We start from the raw sequence: 22,163 nt of genomic DNA, 5'->3' as shown, positions 1-22,163 counted from the left end.
TTTTGCTCAAACCTACTAAATTCTTATGTTTTGGCATCAATATATCACTTGATTTGCGGATACCCAAAGTAATTCTTACTGTGTTCCCAATTACAGAGTTCAATACTGTTTGCGTTCGCTGATTATTTTCAATTTCAATTTACAATTTGTTCATTCTTTCCATCGAGGGCGACTAGTTCGATTTTCTTTTCCTTGGTGTCTCCATGTAAAAAATGTAATGCCTTCAAAAATGAGAAATGACGTTGCATTTAAATCGTAAATTCCGTAATTAATAATTATTTAAGGTGGTTCGTTTTAGAGTGAGGGCACTCTTCATCAGCCGCACTTGAAGACGCACGCTTTGTAGTTGACTCAAATTTGGTTTTCATGAAGTTTTGAGCACATTTACTAATAACAATAATAATATGAATAAAAAAGTATACGTAGAAGTAAGAACAATATTTATTTCCACAAAAATTAACAGCCAATGAGTAAAATAAAAAATAAAATATTATCCTATCGTTTATGATTTGATTCAATAAATGTAAGAGTTAAGATAACTCATGGTCCCTGCTACTTAGCCACCTTTTAATTGTGGGAATATTTCGCACACTTCTGACAATAGACAAGAGATTTGGATAGCCACTTAATAACTCAGTTCCTCCAAATGCGCTTGTATAGACATCACTTAAAAAATGGTCGGTTGCTGCGAAAACAATATCTGCCCAAGTTATCTGAAAACATCAAGGATAATCCAGTTTCAATATATTCAATATATAAATGTATACCTTTTTCAGTGCTAGATGACCGTGATTTTTCTCCGCTTGACGTTCCAAATTCCCTAGAAATTCGGGGAGAAACTCATTTTGCAAAGTGTAAGCCAGCCGGTCTTTACGTTCGGGGTCCGTTTCCACACTCCAAGCAACAATTTCTGTAGAAAGCAAATAACCGTTAAATACCATGTTTCTTAAATTTGCGATCTGCATTTGCATACATATTTTAGTATACTTCTAGTGTACTCTGTGACATCAACTTTGGCTTTTTAAACTGCACTTAATAATAAAACTTATATCAATACAAACGGCTCTATGGTACTGTGCACATTTTGTGAAACATTTTTTTCTCTAGTCATTTTCTCATATTTTTGTTACTTTCTGATATATTTTATGAAATTCGGGACAATGTAGTAACGAACATTTTATTAAACGCTACAGCAAGCGACGGAAACCAACTAACTTTTGTACAGAATATTGTTACAAGTCTATTTCAAAAGGGTTTTTCATGCCAGAACCGAAAAAATTGTTAAAATTTTAAGCAATAATTTACAGCAATACAGCTGTTAATTGTAGGTACGAGCTTATTTTTATTTTATTACAAGCGTTTTTGAACCCTATGAATCAATTCCTCACAGGTATTTACTGCTGATTCATAAACGATTGACCTTAGATATCCCCCAAATAAAATAATCCAATGGATTCAGATCAGGCGAGCGTGGCGGCCGAGTCACTGGTACTTCGCAAAAAACACTTTTGAAATAAACTTGCGACAATATTCTGCAGAAACTCAAGTTGACAGAAATCATTGAGTTTCCATGGCTTGCTGTAACGTTTAATGAAATGTACGTAACTCGTACGCTCCATTAGTTTGCAATTTCTTTAAATATCTCAAATTTGAAAAAGTCACAAAAGACAGAGCTGCAGCTTCATATTGAATCAGTGAATAGCCCTGTGTAGCATTAAAATAACTTTTTTTGTTCAACTTTTGATACAAAATTAGTGGGGCGCACCCACAAAATATACAGGGTGTCCCGTAATATACAGGGTGTCCTGCGATATCCTTTGCATCAAAAGGAAACGATCTGACCTAACTGTTATTAACAAAAATTGACTGGTTCCTCTGCTATTGATGGACAAAGTTCTTCAAAAAATTTATCTTTTTTTAAATATTGGGGAATGTATGAATGCATTTTAGTGAAACTCGCTGTGAATTTGTTCTCATATTTTAATGAAACAATCGAGTTCATCCGTTTTGGACGTGATGAATTCTTGAGTGTCGTAGTACAAAAACTACCAGAACTTTTTATTTGGTGAATGAAATCAACTCGTTTTTTTTGGTTGATTAACAATTTTGTGCTCTTTGTAAAATCTCGTAAAAGTCATAGTTTTTGCGAAAAAAAAATCTGTTTTCTTGCCACTTAACAATGTTATACATTAACTGCAAATATCGTGATACGAGAAATAAATTAATTGTCAATTAATCTCACAAATTCGTTTCGAATGACCTTTTCTATCAAAGCGTATGTCTAAAGTGGCAAGAAAACATATTTTTTGCGCAAAAACTATGAATGCTGCAAGATTTTACGAAGAGCACAAAATTGTGAATAACTGATGCCTCAAAGAAACAAAAATGAGTTGATTCCAAGAACAAATTCACAGCACGTTTCACTAAAATAGATCGTACCATTCTCCCAATTTCTCAAAGAAGATAATTTTTTTGAAGACCTTTGTCCATCAATAGCAGAGGAGCCAGTCACTTTTTCAATCGCCGATGAACGGTTCAAAAGTTATAAAGTTTCTAGTTTCTCCTGGTCTATTGATTTCCGAAGTTATCAAGATGAAACCTCGGAATCACCCTGTATATAAATATGAGAACATTTTGGTACGTTACTTACTTAATCTCAAATCCGTCACCGTATCAACGGCCGCATCAATTTCCCAATTTTCCATCGGAGTGTTCCCTGCAAGGTTTTGAATAGTTCCCAGAAACCGCGAAATGGCCATACTCTGATGTAAAACTTTTCCTTTTACTTTGAAAATGGGCAGTTGACCGGCAGGAGTTGCTGCAGTGATATAACATTCATAAACATACTTTAAATGCATGTAGGTGATGACTTACATTCTTTGTAATCGCCCCAAATGTCGAACGAAATCGAGTTTTCCAGATACTCATAGTCGCCATAGGCTAAGAGCCATCTGATTGGCTCTGCTAATCCAGGTACAGCAAAGTATGTTAGGCTAGGCAGTGGTTGCTGCATTTTTTTCTAAAGTAAACGACAATTTTTTTCTAGCTAACATGTTCAATAAAGTCGTTCTCAAAAGTACGTTATCTACGTTTCAGTATTCCTTTATTAATATTTATTTTCGTTAGTTAGAACATATCAAAGGACATTAGAACACAAAAACATTTTTATTTTAATTTCCGGAGCTTTTTATATAAAAAAAATTACACTTTTTCAAATACACATTTTCACATTCTTCAGTGAATAATAATCAACTCAAAACTTTCGCTATAAGAAGTATAATATTAGTACATGTTCCTTGGTGAAGCTAAAAATTTGGCAAGTTAGTACGCTTTAAAGTGCACAAGTCACTAAACTGAAATAGTTTTAGGGATTTTTTGTTATTGTGAGAATAAACCTGAGTATTGGGGTTTTTAAGTGAAGCTTATCTTAAAGCTTGTTATAACTTAATCAGACATTACAAATATTGTATTCTACTTACTAACTCTCTAGCTGTATCCATAGTTTGAAAGAATATATTTTTAAAAACGATCCCAATCTCACGACACACGAGCAACACTAGACCTTTCGATCAACAAAACTGATATTTTAATTCAACAATAAAAAAATGGCTCAATGAAGGAACCCAAGGTTGCCTGGTCGTATTTTTGACTAAGTAGCTAAGGGAGATAATTCAGTACTCTAGAAGAATGTGTTCAGTAGGATATCAGTAGATCTACTCCAAAAACGGTAAACCTGGCAGTCTGTAAAAATAAAATAAATATTTGAGATTGAAAAAATTTAAACTAATTTTTTTTCTACTACATTCGGATCGAAACTATCATAAACAGTAATATTTTGGCGGCTCAAATATACTGATTTTTCTTGCTAAATTAACATCCAAAAGAGGAAAAGGTGGTAAAGGAGAATAAAATGTACTTATTCCTGCGGTAATTCGTTTATTAGAAATATATACTGGACTTAATTTTTATAACGCCCGAAAAAATTTAACACCCATAACATTCATGATACAAAATCCGATTAGTTGAAACTTCTTTTTCAAAATAAGATATAAATGCTTAACAAACGTGGCTGTTTGAACGGGTTTCCAAATATTTCTGTACGTTGGGTACCGCAGCCACATTCTCTTTCACTTTGAGCAAATTGGGAGCGCCAGCAAGCAACTCTTTCTTTGCCATGAAGTTCATGTAGTCAATGGAACCGACCAAAATTAAGTCAGCCCAAGTCAACTAGCAGAAAAAAAATTGAATAATCAACAAATTTGAATTCGTTAAAATTCAGTTCGTACCTTTCCTCCAACCAAGTAACCACCGTTTTCCTTAGCTTGTTTATCCAACTTCTCCAAGTAATAGGGTACGATTTCTCCAAACAAAGTCTTCGCATACGCTTCTTTTGCGGCTTCATCGCCATCATAATGATACTTGGCCACCTCTAAAACAATCCGGATATTTATTTCTATTCTCGATTTCCAAGAAAAGTTATGTTTCTTACTGCTGCGGAAATCCATAAGAACATCGACGATAGCATCGATTTCCATGTCTTCAATATCGTCCTTGCCGACCAACTTGACTTGCTTGGCTAAATATCTTGAAATTGCGATACTCTGATGGTAAACTTTGCCGTTGAACTCCAGGACTGGAATCTGACCAAAAGGCATATCTGGAAGTTTCACATTAGATGCTTAATTTCCAAGTAATATTTATTGGACAAATTGCAGTAGGAGATAGACGAACAATTTTTTTTCGAAATACTCAAAAAAGTACAAATTTTTAATAACTAAACATCGCAGGAATACACAGCAATTATTAGAAATTCACCGAACAAAACCCGAAAATAATTGGCTAGTCTTTCTTGCAATCCGCTTTTAAACACGCGTTTAAACATGCGTTACTTTGTATGTAGTAGTGGTATAAAAAAGTCTTACTTGGTTTTATATTGGGCCAACTTTCTTTGGGAACGCGGCAGTCTTCAAAATCGAGGTTCCCATAGCTGAGGAGCAGTCTGATGGGTTCAGCCAGGCCCATGATGTCGAAATATGTAAGTTTGTAGGGAGGAGACATTGTCTTGTTTGTTAAGGAACTTCACACTGGAAAAAATGGATTGGAGAATTTTAAATAATTGAGAGTAATTTAAGAGAGAGAAGAAGGAATTATTTGCCTCGTAAATTTACGAATGCTGTTCATGCTTGAAGCAGTAATTATAAAAGGGTCTCTTTGATATAATTCAATACGTATAAATTTAAAATTAAATTCAAAGTTCCTATATAATGGATAAATTCCCTCATTATTAGACATTCCTACATAGTTCCTAAGAAACGACTAAAAACTATTATCACTCTCGTAGGAATAATCCGGTTATACCAGAAGTCGTCTAAAAACTACTTATTTTAAATGAAACACCCTGCGTTCTTGAGTGCATCCACAAATGCCTGCGTGCTTGAGTTTGAGAGATGCGAATTTTTAAGTAAGCGGGCGCAATTGACTGACACCATCAATTTTGTTAGTCACATTTACATTACAAAAATCAGGTTCCGGATGGATTTTTCTGAAACTTTCCATGTCTATAGGGTCAAGTATCTACTAAAGATGATAAAAGCCTGCCTGCTTTAGTCTGTGGGATGTAAATGTTTAAGTAAGCGAGCGCAAATATTTTATCTCCCAAAAATTCAGGTTCACGACTTGCGTACAATTTTCAATAAAATATTGCGATTTTCTTCTCCAAAAATGTACTATTAGCGCTCAAATGCACCAAATTTTGCCAAAAGTACAACAATTCTAAATCTTTTTCCCCACATAGTGTGAAAATTCAAATTATTTTTGGCTTAAAAATTGGATATCCGGCCTTCAAACCCTCAGAACTTTCCAGTTTTCTAACCGAGTTTAGTTTTCTCAACCGTAATTTAAATAAAGTGCGATTTTCGTGTCTGAAAATGCTTGTTTTGCATTTAAATCTATCTCAAGTTTGGCTAAAGTGTAAAATAGGAAAAAAATTACTCGACGTTCAAATCGTAATAAATCTTACGTTTCTTAACAGATTGGAATTGCCTGAAAAGCCGGTTTTACAGAAGATTGTGCTCTTTGCAACGCAGTCTTAATGGCCCAAATGGGGCCAAGATGAAGAGTTATGAGGAGAAAAACGTTCACAGCAAAAAATATGTTTTTCTAAAATTCGGGTTTTCGACCTTAAATGGCCTGGAATTTTGTTATCAATCCTTTTTCTGCTAAATTTCAAATTTCCATTTGAGGCCAGTATTAAGGAAAATACGCGAAAAATTTTTACTAAAACAAAATTCCGTGTCTCAAATCAATTTTTCATCAAAAATGCATTCAAAAACTTTTCAAAACGGATTTTGAGAAAAAACCAAAAAGCTTGAAAAACTATATTTTGCTCAGAAACGAATAGAGTAGGGTAGAAAAACTGTTCTTAAAAGTTATTGGAAATAAACAAAAGAACACAAGCAAAAACATTATAAACGGTGTACCATTTAAAATAAGGAAATTTGAAACAATTCAAATTCAAGTCACATAATGTCGCTGTTATCTCATCTGAAAAGAGCGTCTCCGAAAATGTCATTATCCAAATTTGCAGTATTCAAATAGCATCACTTCCCAAAATATTCTAATGGACGCTGACTCTGAGACACCCTGTATATGGTACTGAAGATTCCGCAGTTTTTGAAATGAGTAACACCAATAGTTCAGACTTTAACAAGACAAATGATATTACTGAGAGTGAAGAACTAAATGTGGCTAGTACGAGTTAAGTTAACAATAAATAAAAATTATAATCTGAAATTAATTTTGAAGTATAGATGTAGCTAAAAATTACCTTATAAAGTTGAGGTATTATAGCCCGAAAAACATAGTATTAATTACAAAATATTAGTAGGTACTCTAACAAAGGAACTATTGTTGAATATATAAATTCCAATGCTCATGGTACAGATGCTTTTTACATTTGTGATAAACACGTTCAAGGCAAACTGCATTGCTTACAATACTGGGCGTTCTATCAAATTAGCAAGATCCTCTAGTTATTTCGGAAAGTGTACATTTTATTTGGATCCTTTAAATAAAAATGCGCTAAATCTGTTATATATGGGTGTCGACCTCAAGTCGTCTGATATTCGAACCGTTTTACGCTTAAAATACATAATTGTATAGCCAAATATGCTGAATTGCTACTGTATAGAGAATTTCCCATTTTATTTTCGCTATGCACAATACTAGTGCCCGGTTTCCGCAGAAAATGTTCAAAAATAACATGTACAAGTACTAAAAACAGCATTTTCAATTAAGCCCAACATACTTACCAAGATTTAAACTGCTTTTATGCAGATAGATGCGGTGACGTTCGTGGCAGACGCCCTAATCAGAAACTGTGCACTTCCGGTTCCGGCTAGTGTAAAGGTTTCAACAAGTGCATAGAACAGAGAACAGTGAAAGGTGAGGTCAGTGAGGTGTCTAAGGCCACAGACAGCGTTGCCACATCAAAAATTTTACAAGCTGTACAACTTTGCCTAAAAAATCGATAAAAAATTCAAATAGCCCACAATCCTGACTTTTGTCAGCTTAGTAAAGCGTTGTTTCTAAAAACTTGTAATAAAAAACGCGAAATTATAGCGCTAGTGATCGGTGGCCGCGACTAGAACTGAGAATAGTTTTGACGAAAAATTCGTATTTTTCATCTATCTACACTGTGGAATCTGTTTAATGGGTTTGGTGGAAATCATAATAGACCAAACAAAGAAAATGTGTGTGACAAACAAAGACAAAAGACACACTGTCATAAAATAAACTGAAATCAATTAAAGATATCTGCAATTAATCGTACATTTACGTTGCACGACGTGTCCTGACTTGACTGATCCGTCTAATGTTCTAACCTCAATTTTTAATGTTCATTGCTCGAATCCATATCGCGATAAACGTCGAGTACTAAAAATGACTTTTTTAAAATCCTGGGAAGAATTTGAAAAAGCTGCTGAAAAGCTTTATCTCCAAGACCCTTCCAAGGTGCGATATACAATGAAATATGCCCACTCGAAAAATCATTTAATTCTGAAAATGACTGACGATTCCAGGGTAAATATGTTTCCACATTTCTAATTTATTTCAATAAATTAAACATCAATTATTAGCTAGCACAGTGTATAGTGAAGTAATAGTTGTGTATGTCCGAGTCTATGAGTCAACAGAGCACTTTCGATGACTTAGATACAATTCAAAATTTGTGATTAAATTTTCCATTAATTCCATTCAATTTCCATTCAATTGCCATGAAACTCTTAAAGTATAAATATTGACGACACAATCTGATATCAGGACTGCCGCTTGGCCGATTAAGACTATGCTCACCTTATACAAAATATCATAACAAACAACATTTTTGGAGAAAATGCCGTTTTCCACAATCTGAAATTTACCGATTCCAAATTTGAAAAACACTATTTGAAAATAGTCAAACTTACCTAAGCTCTCGAACGTGCTCATTAGTCATGTTGGTTAATTTAATCAATTTGTTTTGTTTCAGTGTCTTCAATTTAAAACTGAAATAGCCCAGGATCTTAGAAAAATTGATAAATTTGTTAGCAACTTAGTAAGGCATATGGTGTCAAAAGAATCATAGGACAACAGGACAGCTGGGTTTATATTAAACCCGTGCTATCAATATTTATTTCCTTTTTGTTGATACTGACTGTTTTTTTTATAAATATAACTGTATCTTTTATAATAAATAGATAAAAGTCCAGACTTGTTTAAAAGTCGCTCAAGCTTTCCCTCAAACAGCCAATGACCGTTGCATATATCTAAACTCAAAGCCTTTTCTCTATTATTGAACATGTTTATTATACATTTCTATATAACATAAGCACAATATTATAAAGGGTACATTACGACGATAAAAGCACTGAACTAGTTATACAATAAATAATAGTGTAATATACACGGATTTCTTAACATAATGTACAGATATTTAAATTTGAACTAAATTTGACTATTTTTAGAATCTAATCTAAAACAATTTATAAAGGTTCGTACAGCAAAACTGCGCAGTTATTTTGTTACATAAAACTGGGATATCTTTAAAGGAAAATGTTAATGCAAAAACCTATCGATTACATGCCAAAACAGCTCTAAATAAATGTATAAAGTTGCAGACTAAATAATGTTTTAATTCCGTAAAACAAACGGACCTCATACTCCATCCGCCCAACAATTTAAAGCAATAACTAAAATTGGTCAATAAAGTGATATCTGCATCGCTCAAGCAGATAATTAATCAGGATCCTAGACAACTAAGAACAATTTTATATCATGAAACACTACCTGCACCAGTTGGCGTTAAATCCGCTCAAATATACAAATCATGTTTACAACTTCACAGCTTTCATTTTTGGTTATAGTTGGGTTCACATTTATGTGAATGTACTGGTGAAAGAACGTCTTGCGGTTGCACAAGATATTTGTGATATAATTAAATCGAAAAATTCTTAAATAATAGACTACTTTGAAAAATCACATAAAAACTTTCAAAGAATGCTTTTTTCAACCATTCAATTCGTTGTTATATTTATGGCTTTGCTAAAAATCCTTAAAGTCGGCTTCAGGCTGTGTAAATTTTGCAAATAAAGCTTTTCCATATGAATTCAATATCATTTTATCAAAAAAAAGTAGGGAAAATATCGACAATGCCAATCTTATTGGTGTGTATAGTTTTAACAATGGGCAGCTTTTTAACTCGTTGAAACTTGCCAAACAATGAGATGAGTCAGATCCCCCTGTTTGTTGTTATAATTCTCTGCAACCGCTGCTGTGTTGCTTATCATGCTATCCTCCATTTCATCACCTAGTTAAAAATTAATAAAAATAAAAACGACGTAATCGAAAATTTCTACATATAAAATATCGAGTAAGGAACTTGTGGCTAAGCGTTGCACAGTCATTTCAGAGACACCCTGTATAAATAACTTCGAACACACCGCTACTATCAATTATATACAGATAAAAAAGCCGACTTTGAAACAAATAAATTAAACGGAAATGTGCATATCTACCCTATAAAGTGCAGTGTAATCTATAAACGGGACTTTAGGAGAATATTGCACACCTACCCCATGGGATTCCCAGGTTCAATGTTAATAACTTGCCAAATCAACAGGTGCGACGCTCCGTCTCTAGGTTCGCAATCGTCTTCTGCAAATTGTCGTTTTAATCGTTTTGAATACCTCGCAAAAATACCCCGTTTATATACAATGAGAAGCAGAGCTGTACAGGCGCAAATATTGATTAGAAATGTTTAGTTACAGATCTATTGCATGAAAGTTACTTGATATTCAAAGGAACGTATTCCAATTGATTTGCTTTGTTTAAATAATAAATAGTTTTTTATTTAGTCATCTGTTAAAATTTCCAGCTTCGCCTAGTCACTATTTACTAGCACATTTCACCCCAAATCTAGATTAGGAATGTTTGTTGCTAGTTCGCGACAGTGCTCTAAATACCACTCCCCAGGAATCCCATCTGATATTTAACAACTTTCAATTTTCTACATGCCAATTCTCTTCGGTCTTCAGAAGATCAGCAAATCAAACAATAATGTGGAAACGTGCGTAACCAGCAGCTACGATGGTGATGGTGGAAATCGTGCATAAACCGTACAGTGATTTTTCAATTAAAAAAATACTTACCCACTCTAAAATCAACATAGCCCTCTCCACCTGATATTACCAACATGGAGGTTGGTGGTTGTTTAGTTGGACTTTCAAGAGAAGTAACTGATGCCGACATTGCCTCAGAAGGTGATGAAGCAGAGCTGATGCCTTGAAAAATATTTCAATTCGCCAGATTGTAACAATTGATGCGAATATATTCTTATCTACCTCCTTTTCCGGGTACAGCAACGAAAAACTTTACATTGTCTCTGTGTCCGTGGAAACTCAACTGGGCGTGTGCCATTGTACAGTATGGCACAAAGTGTTCAGGAAATGCAACCCTTGGAAATCTTATTGCTGAAAATTAAAAAAAATCATAATAATTATAAACACACTCTTAATGTGGCGACTTTACTTAAATTACCAATCAAACTCATATGAAAAATCCATTGGTTCTTACCTGATCCGCTCATACTTGAACCTCTCGAAATTATCGATCCTGAACTACAATTGCAGGAATCGGTCAATGGCACGGAGATAATAACGCCATTACTGGTGCCAATCCATAATCGATTGGAAGAGATGAGCAAACTGGTAATTCGTACGAAAGAGAATCCTAATTTTCCAGTACCTAAATTATGTACAAACCAAGTATATTCCAAAAATTGAATCAGGATTTCCATCGTTCACTCGAATCACTGTTATGATCATGTCGAATCAAATTACGTACCTAACATTTTGCTAACATAAGGTTCGATATCAACGTCCTGAAGATGTTGGTAAGTGTGAGCATGATATAATCGCAATGTTGAATCCAACCTTATGGATACCCAGACTCCTTCACCTAACCAGGCCATGTCTCGTACCTTTGATAGAATTAAAACAAAATTACAACGTTGGGCGATAAGAGATTTTTTTATGGCACTTACCGGACTTTCTCTTCGGGGATGCGCCTCTAAAGTGTGGATGATTTTCAATTCTCGCGGCTGAAGCACATGAATTTTATTTCTATACCCACACCATACTTTATCTCCCACTACAGCCAATTTTCGAACAGATTGATGTGGAAGTCCGATTTGCACTATATGGTATTGTGATAGATCCCATTCTCCGTTCGAATGTCTTTTGAATACAGCTAGTTGACCATTGGCTAGGGCTACTACAACTCTACCATTAACGTGTCTAAAAATGATACATTTTTTCACCAAAAACTCATTTTTTGGTTATTTGACTTAGGGAAGCGCCTTTTGAAGGCAATATTAGAAGTACTTTGCAAAATTTTTGCATAACTGAAATAGAGAGTAAAATAACAAAAGCAACATATGAAATGCTAAATGTTTACGTAAAGCTTCCAATTAAGCAATTTAAGCAAATTTCAACTCACACTATACTAATCACAGAATCGCCTAATTTAACAGTTTGTAACCTCCGATGCCAATTTGCAACAGAAGAATGAATATATACATTGCCATCTGTATCCGCTAGCCACATTGTGGCTAAAACCGTAGACATGGTCTGAAAAGTTGAAAAATGTTGAACGTAACTAGAAAAAAACACAATTTAGGCTCACCTCTAGATTCAATGTTGGACTCTTGTAGCCGTGTGTTGGGTTCTGGTTGGGATCTTTAGGATTTTCTATTGCATCATTTTCTTCTAATACTTTATCAGGATTTCCTTGGGCAACATTATCGTCAGTTTTTGAGTCATTGTCACTTACAGAACAACTAGCTTTATTTGTCGTTTTAACTGCTGTTTGGTCGTTTTCCACGAAACTGATTTTGCCCAGCTGTAAATAGTATGCGAAATATTTCAAAAACTCTCTTGTTTCTGAAGAAACTGTCACTAACCAGAAACCAGTTATACACAAAAAATTACTTAGAGGGTAAAAGTGAGAGGAACCGCGAATTTGGTCAATTAAATTTCAGTCCACATTTAAGCTCACCTGCTACCAGTTCAAGTGATCAAAAATTTATTGCATTAGTTGAGTTTCTACAAGAATATGAATAAACTCAATACCAAAAGCTCAAATGGCCATAGATAAACACATAAAGTGAGATTGAAGTATTGGGGTGTTGGGAGCAGAATGAACACGTGTAGACTCGTTAAAACACGTTGTTTTTAATCGCGAATTGAACGCCCTTTAGGCGTTCTTTCCCCCGGTTTTTTTCCCCGCGTTTTTCGTTCCTTTCCCCCCGAAAAAAATTTTCAGGCATTTTTCGCCCAAAACGTCTTTCGAAACGTACATGGTCCCCTATGTTTGGAACCCGCACACCTCTTGACAAAAAAATCGCAATTTTGGAAAACGATACTTGAGCCCTTATCGTCCCTAAAAATGAATGAGGCCAATTTTAAATCACCCTGCGTATACACTCAATACCAGCTGGTATCTTATTATTTATTATTTTGTATATCGTATTTATTTTGTTGACTAGTTTGAAAAATACATTTTGGAGAAAGTAAACGGTGCTAATGACTATAAAACTTACAAGAGCTGCTTCTTGATTAGCTTCTTGCGTACGCAAGGTGTTAGTACCAACACCTCCATCTTGCACAGCTTTAGCTCGTCCTTCAGGAGTTTCAGTGACTTTGGACGGATGCGCGTTATTTTCCTTCTCCTTTTCCTTTTCCCCGTTAGTAGCCTCGTTGGACTCTGGATTGTCTTCGTGGGCTGGAAATTCAATTCCTTTCTATAAGCTAAAATTATGCAAATAATCCAACAGCTACCTTCTATCGGAATTTCAATGGGTGTGTCGATATAATCAGAAGGACTGGCACCTGGAACACTGGCTATACACAGCACATGTGCAGAACAAACTCCAAAACTGGTAAGAAGTTCTGCGGGATTATTAGCATCTATTACCTGCGGAAAAAATGGCATTTGGAATTTTACTTTATATTGCAAAAGGCTAAGAATTAAATATAAAAAGTGTGATATTTACCGTGACCATACTGGCATGCTGGGTTGTTGTCACGATCCACACCATAGAGGTTAATCTGGTTTCCAATAAAGCTCCTTCTCTGCAATCGTTCAATTCCTTTTCCAGATCTTCAATCTGGTTTTCCGATTTTGATTCCGGAATTTGCGGTTCGTCCGAGTAGAATACACTACCACCAACCTAACAAATGTTATAATTAGGCAAACAAGTTTCAAGTAAATGTTATTCGTTACCATCAAGCCCCCATCTTTGGTATATCCGCCCATAGAATTTACTCCGGCCGCGCACCATATTCGCATATTGGCTTTAGTTTCAGCGAGAGGCCTACAATAAACAGGAACTGGAACCGGAACACTATTGCTTTGTTTGCCTGTTGTTTCGGTAGCTACGACTTTTCCAGGAAGGCTCCATCCATAGGCGTGTAATCTCCCATCATCTTTCTTCACATGGGCTCTTACCTATTTTTTAAGCCAGTAAATTTGAAAGTTTCAATACAACACCACGGCTTACCTGACGGTACTGCTCACGCCTTTCCATAGCTTTTCGTATAGCGAATTTTTCCGATCCTACAAATAAAAAACTTACATGACTGACAGAACCTTGCAGATGATCTACTTACATAAGCCTTTCCTACTACATTTTTACAGTGGCCTAATTTTTTTGCCAAAAATAAGCTGTACATTTCGTCTAACTGAAATAATAAAGTTATGTGCGCAAAGTAAGTTTTAAGAAATAAAAGTCTACCAAGGAAAACTAAACAAATATATTTAAAATTAAGGTAACAAAATTATAACTGGCAAAATATGGCACAAGGTTTCAAGGTCTTCACTGCTTTGTCTTCCTTTTAAGAATTCTAGTTATATTAGAATTAGTATTTATGAAAAATGATTTACCTTCTACAGGCTAAATTACACCTAGTTAAAACTGTCAAAAATATTTAAAGATGAAGAACTCATTTTAATCTAAGTCATTAGTTTCGTTAAAAAATGTGGTATTTCAAAACGGGTTTTTAAGTAACATTTTTAAACAAACAATACTGGTTAATATTTTAAGATGCAAAATAAGCTTTTCATTTCAAAACGGCCCTACTTCGATTAGTCAAGGGCATAATATAAAAAAACGATTTTTGAGCATCCAGGCAATATTCCAGTTAAAAATAAATAAATGCCGTAATAAAATAATGTAAGTAAGATCCTGATAATGGAGAATGAAAAACTTACTGCAAAATTAAGAACGAAAATAAATAGCCTATCTAATTAAAGCTTAACTCTCAGTAGTTTCACTTTCCTAAAACTAATATTCTCAAGTTAACTTTAAAATGTTATGACTTTTTAGGCCATCCCCCCTTTTTGGCGATCATACAGAGATACGTAATCTAAAAATAACACTAAAAAAAATTTGAAATTGAGCATTCTTTTTGGTGTAGTCGTTGATAACAGTATCACAATTCAATGCAGAATAAATAATTAATTATATCTACGGTAGTAAAATACAACGCGAAAAACACCACCAAATATATTGGGTATCTGATGGGTTTTAGTTTGTGGTAAATTTGGCATAGAAAAAAGTGTCTGTGTCTACCTGAAAACAAATACCGCAGTTTACGGAAAGTAGCAGATAAATAAATGGTTTATGTTTAATTTGTAGTAAACATTTACTTTGTTTTTGGTTAATTAAGAAATTGAGAAAAGTCTACAATTTTAGACTGTGTATTTCTATTGCTGCGCCAGAAAATTCTATCAAAAAACTATAATTTTATCACATTAGGCTATTTTACAGAGAACAGTAGCAACCCATACCTTTCCCACAAAAAATTATAATTTGCATCGTGTGCACCCAAGAAATTCTCGTCAACAACATCAGTTTTGTATAGAAAACACAATCCTGCATTTTCGTTAATTTTTAACAAAAATAAGTGAAATCGTGCACGTTGATGCCGGCCAATGCGGAAACCAGATTGGAGCCAAGAACCTTCTGAGCCGTCTGAAGCATTACAATGAGACCGTAACACGAACATGCGCTGAACTATGCGAACTGATCAAAATCCATTCGGAGGAAATAATCCTGCAATATCTATCGCCAATTTGCCTTGCCATCAGCGGCCTGATACAGGATCGGGATACAAAAATTCGGAAAACTGCTTTAAAAACTGTATCGCCAATAAAGACTGTGACCTGATGGCGCAAACATTAGACAACAATCATCACCAACACTCTCCACCTACTGTGGCGATATGTGAAAGCTCAGAAAGCTGACACTAGCCTGAACACCGTGTTTTTGGGGCCGGAAGGCCGCAAGTTTCTCTACTCTTACTTAAGAGCGTGATCCAGACGATCCAAGAGTGTGTTGATCGTTCTGGAGCACAACAACGACCCAAAGTGCCTGCGCGAAAACCTACTGAATTGCTTCCTATGCCTGATGTTGCACGTGAATTGCACCTAACAGAGCTTTGAAAAGGAAATGGCAATCATCCTGCCATACCTGAAGAAAATCATGCTTTAGATGCTCAATCAGAGGCAATTGAAGGAGGAAAGCAGTGCGTGTTCGCTGGAAATACTATCGAGAGTGTTTCGGTACGATCTACCGCAAGTGGCAACGAAGCGGCATAGATTTGTCAGTGCTTTTAGAGGACGTGGTGGCTTTTTACAAGAGAGATAAAGTGTTGAGCGAGCACAATAAGCTGCGCCTTAAATCCTGGCTAATATTTTCGGCAATCCCCTGTTGACCAGAACTGCCAGCTACCAGAACTGGCTGACCATATTGGCCGACATTATCTGCCAAATCGCGGTGCCTCAGACGACTGTGGACATCCTTCTGAGGCTCTCCCAAAAGAATTGTCAGTATATTCACCCTTTATTAATTGTGCAAACGACAACAGCGCTTTGAATATAAGCCCTTCCTACCCGAAAAAATTCAACTGAAAAATAAACTGTGGATTCTATCCCAGAAAACATAAAACCACAATCGGAAAAATGGGGTTTTCAAACAAACAAGACTTGAAAGTGGACTTTCGAATTGCCTAAATTAGTAAAATTTAATCAAATAAATTATTATCAGAAGTGTTTATCAAAACAGGGACAAACTTAACGAAAGCTATAAGAAAACAAATTAACTTAGAGCGTCGAAGTAAACTTTGGCATTAGCATAGCTATTAAACCGCTCAGTTTAAAAGTTCAATTCAACATAGTCCGATTTAACGATAAAAATGGAAAAACAACCAGTAATCACGGACACCTTTGAGATAATCCACCTTCATTAAAATATCACAGAGCCTTTCCACACAAATAGTCAACTAAAATGGAAACAGATCTAGAAAATGATAGTTAACTCTCCGCATGAACATATGATCATATTTATATATTCTTAGAACTAAAGGGCAAGCAATTATACATATATGTAGTAGAAAGTTTCGAACAATACAATATTTCAAACAACAAACAAATAGCAGTTCAAAACTCTCCTATACATTATTTCTTGCAACTAGCACCCGGACCAAAACTACAAAAAACTAGCATTCCGTACCCATTTCCACATCGCTTCTATCCTGGATCCTTGCCAAACTTCTCAATCCCGGAGACACTCGGTTAGTAGCAGCTTGGTACCTAAAATCCGGCCCCATCATTGATCGTTGCACTCTGTCTCCTCCACTAAAAAGGTTTGAGAAAAAACTCCAAATGCTTCTGTTGGAGTGTTTATCAAGGGAAGGCTCGCGCGATGCCTTGATTATTTGGGCCCAGCGTACTGCCTCTTGCAGTTCCATTAAATTTTCCTGGAATAGAACATTTAACTCCAATATTTATATAATTCATTGAGTGGAATAATTCTGCGTTTTTAATTTTGCCATTAACTTACCTTATATTGATTTTTTTCCATCAGCACACGAGACATTTCCAGTCTTGTAAAGCGTTTCCTTTCAGCCATTGGAACATCCTCTTCTTCATCGCCGTCCTGTTTAGCTTCGTGAGCTTCCTTGACTTTTCGCAGTTCCTCTTCCAACTCTGTTGTACGCTCTCTGAAAAATACGAGCTCGAAATCCATGTTTCTGAAAATAGATTATCCTCACCTTAGTTTGGTTCGGGAGACATTCAGCGATAAAATTTCCTCTCGCAGCATATCAATTTCTCCAGTCAGCTCATCTACTTTCACAATGAGGTCATCTTTCACCACATTAAGAGCATTTCTAAAATAAATAGGATTAATACTGCTAATGTGCTGAATTTACATGATCAGACAACTGACTTAGTGGCCATCAACTCGTTGTTTTCCATAATGAGATTTTCTACTTCCTTGCCCATGCCTAAAAAGATAACGATTTTTTTAGATTCGCTTATAATATAATTTGCAATGCCATGTATTTTGGTTGCAATTACGACTATTAAGAATGTTTACACAATTAGATAACGGACTTACCATAAAAATTGTCGTTGACTGTAGCCAGAAGCAATGTTAGCCCAAGCCAAAAATAAAGACAAGTTAGATCAACCAATTTAAGACACTAAATCGTGCATTAGTACTGCGAAAGGCTTAACAAGTTTGTTAATAAAAATATACAAAAATGCAAGATTTGCACTGCACTACTAATCCGTTGGTATAAAGCAAAAATAATAGATTTTCTTAATAAACTCACCTGAAGAGGCATATTCTCCTGGATGTACCCAACCACCTTAAACAAATCCACCAAGTTCAGTTATAGAATTTTAAAACCAGAAAAACGCATCTAACTTTTTTTGTATTTAGGACTTACCAGTAATATCAGTGGGATCTTCATCGCCATCCACATCCTAAAAGACGAACAAACACCTTAATGAACTATGCAAACGTTAAAAAGTTAACCGTTTTACCTGAAAACTTAATTCCTGGTATAAAGTATTGCCACTTCTTTGTTCTCTCTTAGTGTGTAATCGACCTCCACCACTGCTATTCGGGTGTGAAGTAGGACTGACTGGTGAAGTCACTACGCTCTTATTCTCCAAATTTATCGTATCGGTTTCTTGGGCGCGCTCAACTTTTAATACTGGTTTTCTGCTCAAACTGTCCATTTCATTATGCAAACTAATTTTTCCAAACTGTAAAACTGTTTCCGGATACATCACTGGTAAACTCACCTAGGCGATGAGTGGGTGCTGCTAATAGGAGACGAAGGAATGCTATCCACATTCTCGGCATCTTCCAGACTGGCAAACCCAAAAGAAATTGGGCCTGAGCTTCTTCCCATGTTGAGTCTATTTGAATTCAGCCGGCCTGCTTCAACTCTTTCATTTACTAGTTGTTGTCCTGAATGTAGTAGCTTGGTTCTCTCCATATAATCTACATGGGTCTTGAACAGTTCGGTGTACCTGCATAGAAATCGTATTCTGGCTGTCGATACGATATTTAATCGGAAATAAACAAGGTGGCCGAAACTTTATAGATTTGAATTTTCTTTATAAAAATATATTTTGCATTTCGCATAATCTAATCTAGTTGCAGATTCTGCACATTTAACATGAACATCATTAATTCGAACGAAAGTAATTAGAATGGAACATATGACCTTAAAGAATTTTATTTGCAATTCAGCGGCGTGAAAATTAAGGAAATAATCCTCATATGACAAGCTGCCTTTTTAACTAATGCATATTAATAAGCGACCACAAAACGCGAATTGAAATAATGATCCCAACTGAAAACTAAATTCGTCCAATTTATTTCCTTAAAACAAACGTTACCTTTCATGTAGTTTGGCGTATTCTTTTTTCAACTCTCCTTCGCGTTCTTCCAGACGATTGGCATGTTCCATTGAGTTTTTGTGTTTGAGCTCCAGCATTCTAACTATAGATTCCAGGGATTCAAGTCTAGACGTCAGTTCTTTTCGTTCGCCTAAACAGCAAAAAATTATTTAAATTTAAACGTTTAAATTGTTTTTGTTGAGATACGGTCTGCAAGAATTTAAAAAAATGTTTCTAGTGGATTTTCGTTAAATGAATCTTTGCCGGAGTAAATTGTTTCAGTTTTCCTATGACTTCCGCAAAATATAAAAATCACGTGACGAATTTTATTAATACTTCGAATATACCTTCTGCTGCATCTTCGTACTCTAACAGTTTTTGTTCGGCTGTTTTCCTAGCCCCCTTCTCTCTTTCATATTGGGTTACTAATTGCTCATTGTCTTCCTTTAGCAGCTCTACTTCAACGTCTTGCTCCTGAAATTCAAGAACAACGCGAGTATTCGTATAATTTATAAGATAACTGGGGTATACACTAATATAATCAAATATTGTTTTTGATATAAATAAACTAGGGGGTCTCAAAAAAACTTGTTTTTCAAGAAAAACGTGTTTAGTCGAGAGAAAACAGGATAAGAATGACGTTACATGCATGTGATAAGGGGAATTTCAGGTTTTTCATTATAAAAATTTTTATGTTGGTGAGTACAACCGCAAATCCTCACTAGTACTAATTTCTAGTCGGTTTCCTTTTTTCTCGTGACGAGGCTCATAACGGTAAAACATATACAGTTAAAATTGTAACACAGAGAAGGAAACTAAGAATAAACGCAACAGAACTTTAAAATAAAAGTGAAAAACCTTTGACTGGTCGAAATATACAGTCAGGCGACCAGTTCAACACTGACCGAATGTTCTGGAATTAAAAACAAACTAAATTATTTTAGACGAAAGAAAAAGATTATGCAAATTCTTCACTGTGCATGTGAAATTTGAAGTGAAAAAAAAATGTGGACATAGCGAGAATAATTGAATTAAACAAGACTTCAAGAATGACAAAACAGTAATTAACAATTCAGTCACACACCAGACACGAAGCTATTGCGGAGACTCATCAACAAATTAAAATTAAACTGATACAGACTTAATGACTTTGATTAGTGGAAAGAGGTAAACTGAAATTTCTTACATCAAATTTTATAAAATTAAGACAGTTTAGACTGGAGACTAGTGTTGAACAAGATTAACTGCTGAAAATAAAATCAAGTAATGACTGAAGGGATAACTGCGGATTTGAAACCGTATAATCCCTTAAAAATGGGGGTAAAGTCACAATTTAAATTGACTTGTGTATTCACACATTTAAAATCCACTTTAAAGGAAGAAATATGAAGGTTGTGCAAAATCTTTGCATTAACTTCAGGTGTAAAAAACGAACAGAAAAAACTTACAGTTTTTTACGACCAATTTTTTTAGGAATGAGGACAACTTTTGTAATAGTTTCTGTTGTTCATTTCGATGCTTCTCTCTATCTTAAAAAAGAAGTGCTCTCTGTTAAAACAGTACAATTGTGCACATGTTAAATTGTTGTTCCTTATATGGAAAAATTCCGCTTCATCTGATCGACCACTATAATTTCTGCTTCCTTACAAATGTCCATAAAAACTGATCAACTCACAAATTGACCATAATTTGAAGTAGAATCATGTTATGTGATGTTTTTTTATAACTTTTGCCGAGTAAATTTGATCTTAGGTAATCACGCCAGTGTAATTATTTATTTTAACATAAAACAGTTTATGCAGTGCATCCACTGCACCAGTTGGTATAGACAAAAATGTAATTTGAGGTAAATAATGATTTTCATAGTAGACGAAGCAACAAAATCCCTTATTCAGACTCACAGTGCCTTCAGTAGACGTTTTCTAATCCCAATATTTCGGTTTATAACATGCTCAATACTTGTAAGACAACAGCAGGCCTACAGACTGTACAGCTTCTGATCAGTCAAAAATGTAATTTGAGGTAAATAATGATTTTCACACACTGTAATATCCGTATGAAAGTAAACATTCGTCAAATCATACCTGATTTTGTTGATAAGCAGAGTCTAAACATTCCAGCACATTTACAAGAAGGGGCAACAAAGTTTTAACAACATCCTCATCATATTGGGATATCATTCTTTCGAATTCTTGATAAATGCTCCCTGCCAGAGCCTGGACTTTCTCGGACATGACGACATGAGATTCCTCATGAGTGCCATAGACAACTTCTGCTCCAATGCTCATATTCATGCTGCTACCTGAGTGCGAGGGCTGCTGGGGAAATTGGAAACAAAACTCATTTATTGACCCTGCTGGCATGATAAGGGTATCTTAGAAATAGGGAAACAGAACGAGAAGCCTTAGATTAGCACCTGTCTATACAGAATTATAATACTCTTGTTACCTATTTTTGAGTGGGATTCCTTAGAAAAGCTGATTAGTGTTGATCAACATAACTATAATCGACTTTTCAATGTCAGGTTGAAGAATTCACTTTTCTCGTCAATTAAACCATAATAAAGCACAACGTTTAGGGTTTCGTGTAGTTTTTCCAATATTTTATTTTTGTACACCCACTGTTTTTACGACTTGTCATCAGCTGCCAAATTTTTTGCGCAGCGCAACCCCAACCCATTGAGCGTCGAGAACCACAAAACACCTGTATAAGGCAGGCAACCACACTTACTTGTTTTCCTTTAAATATTTATATTTTCGATCTGAATACTAAAGTTTATTTGCTTTCCATTTTTGTCATTTTCTTAGTAAATTTATGGTTAAATTTAGAGCCTGTCTGGTTAAGCAGCGCCACTGAGAAGCGCTGCA

General features: G+C 35.2%; 3 protein-coding genes across 8 annotated transcripts; 1 reads left to right on the top strand and 2 right to left on the bottom strand.

Moving 5' to 3' along the window:
- Nucleotides 1-423: 423 nt before the first annotated feature.
- On the bottom strand, nucleotides 424-7,535 carry LOC109538099. The gene is made up of 11 exons (XM_019905169.2): nucleotides 7,311-7,535; nucleotides 4,923-5,084; nucleotides 4,490-4,657; nucleotides 4,287-4,429; nucleotides 4,062-4,227; nucleotides 3,734-3,741; nucleotides 3,480-3,569; nucleotides 2,875-3,019; nucleotides 2,651-2,818; nucleotides 768-910; nucleotides 424-713 (listed from the first exon to the last, which is right to left on the bottom strand). The coding sequence occupies exons 2-11, from the start codon at nucleotides 5,056-5,058 to the stop codon at nucleotides 531-533; spliced, it is 1,350 nt and encodes a 449-aa protein (XP_019760728.2). The 5' UTR covers nucleotides 5,059-5,084; nucleotides 7,311-7,535; the 3' UTR covers nucleotides 424-530.
- Nucleotides 7,536-7,851: 316 nt separating this feature from the next.
- On the top strand, nucleotides 7,852-9,164 carry LOC109538100 (signal recognition particle 9 kDa protein). The gene is made up of 2 exons (XM_019905170.2): nucleotides 7,852-8,082; nucleotides 8,531-9,164. The coding sequence occupies exons 1-2, from the start codon at nucleotides 7,942-7,944 to the stop codon at nucleotides 8,624-8,626; spliced, it is 237 nt and encodes a 78-aa protein (XP_019760729.1). The 5' UTR covers nucleotides 7,852-7,941; the 3' UTR covers nucleotides 8,627-9,164.
- LOC109538097 (JNK-interacting protein 3) lies at nucleotides 8,827-21,970 on the bottom strand. 6 transcript variants are annotated; one of them, XM_048669468.1, is made up of 27 exons: nucleotides 21,745-21,970; nucleotides 21,381-21,670; nucleotides 19,644-19,770; nucleotides 19,297-19,447; nucleotides 18,694-18,924; nucleotides 18,430-18,640; nucleotides 18,333-18,369; nucleotides 18,216-18,251; nucleotides 17,999-18,016; nucleotides 17,828-17,885; nucleotides 17,652-17,768; nucleotides 17,441-17,600; nucleotides 17,111-17,357; nucleotides 14,099-14,154; nucleotides 13,822-14,046; nucleotides 13,592-13,768; nucleotides 13,377-13,512; nucleotides 13,139-13,320; nucleotides 12,223-12,438; nucleotides 12,037-12,167; nucleotides 11,582-11,834; nucleotides 11,383-11,518; nucleotides 11,113-11,283; nucleotides 10,881-11,009; nucleotides 10,689-10,820; nucleotides 10,113-10,194; nucleotides 8,827-9,847 (listed from the first exon to the last, which is right to left on the bottom strand). In XM_048669468.1, exons 2-27 carry the CDS (start codon nucleotides 21,657-21,659, stop codon nucleotides 9,844-9,846), a joined length of 3,702 nt encoding a protein of 1,233 aa, XP_048525425.1. In that variant the 5' UTR covers nucleotides 21,660-21,670; nucleotides 21,745-21,970; the 3' UTR covers nucleotides 8,827-9,843. The 6 variants fall into 6 exon arrangements, with proteins under 6 accessions (XP_048525425.1, XP_048525422.1, XP_048525424.1 ...); XM_048669465.1 differs by lacking the exon at nucleotides 10,113-10,194; XM_048669467.1 differs by lacking the exon at nucleotides 10,113-10,194 and having other exon boundaries at nucleotides 18,430-18,619.
- Between the last annotated feature and the right edge of the window lie 193 nt (nucleotides 21,971-22,163).

This window comes from Dendroctonus ponderosae, unplaced genomic scaffold, assembly GCF_020466585.1.
Source record: "Dendroctonus ponderosae isolate FM_Combo_2020 unplaced genomic scaffold, Dpon_F_20191213v2 Dpon_F_20191213_8, whole genome shotgun sequence".
Lineage (NCBI taxonomy): Eukaryota > Metazoa > Arthropoda > Insecta > Coleoptera > Curculionidae > Dendroctonus > Dendroctonus ponderosae.
Note: the sequence above shows the minus strand (reverse complement) of the source record. Positions and strands in the feature narration are given on the sequence as shown.

Coding starts and splice junctions, on each gene's coding strand:
- LOC109538099 (XM_019905169.2), bottom strand. CDS start 5,058: ATGTCTCCTCCCTACAAACTTACATATTTCGACATCATGGGCCTGGCT. Junction 4,430..4,489: donor TCTTATGGATTTCCGCAGCA/GTAAGAAACATA, acceptor GGATTGTTTTAG/AGGTGGCCAAGTATCATTAT. Junction 4,228..4,286: donor GTTACTTGGTTGGAGGAAAG/GTACGAACTGAA, acceptor TTTTTCTGCTAG/TTGACTTGGGCTGACTTAAT.
- LOC109538097 (XM_048669465.1), bottom strand. CDS start 21,659: ATGCCAGCAGGGTCAATAAATGAGTTTTGTTTCCAATTTCCCCAGCAG. Junction 17,769..17,827: donor AACGAGTTGATGGCCACTAA/GTCAGTTGTCTG, acceptor TATTTATTTTAG/AAATGCTCTTAATGTGGTGA. Junction 10,821..10,880: donor TGCTGTACCCGGAAAAGGAG/GTAGATAAGAAT, acceptor ATATTTTTCAAG/GCATCAGCTCTGCTTCATCA.
- LOC109538100 (XM_019905170.2), top strand. CDS start 7,942: ATGACTTTTTTAAAATCCTGGGAAGAATTTGAAAAAGCTGCTGAAAAG. Junction 8,083..8,530: donor AAATGACTGACGATTCCAGG/GTAAATATGTTT, acceptor GTTTTGTTTCAG/TGTCTTCAATTTAAAACTGA.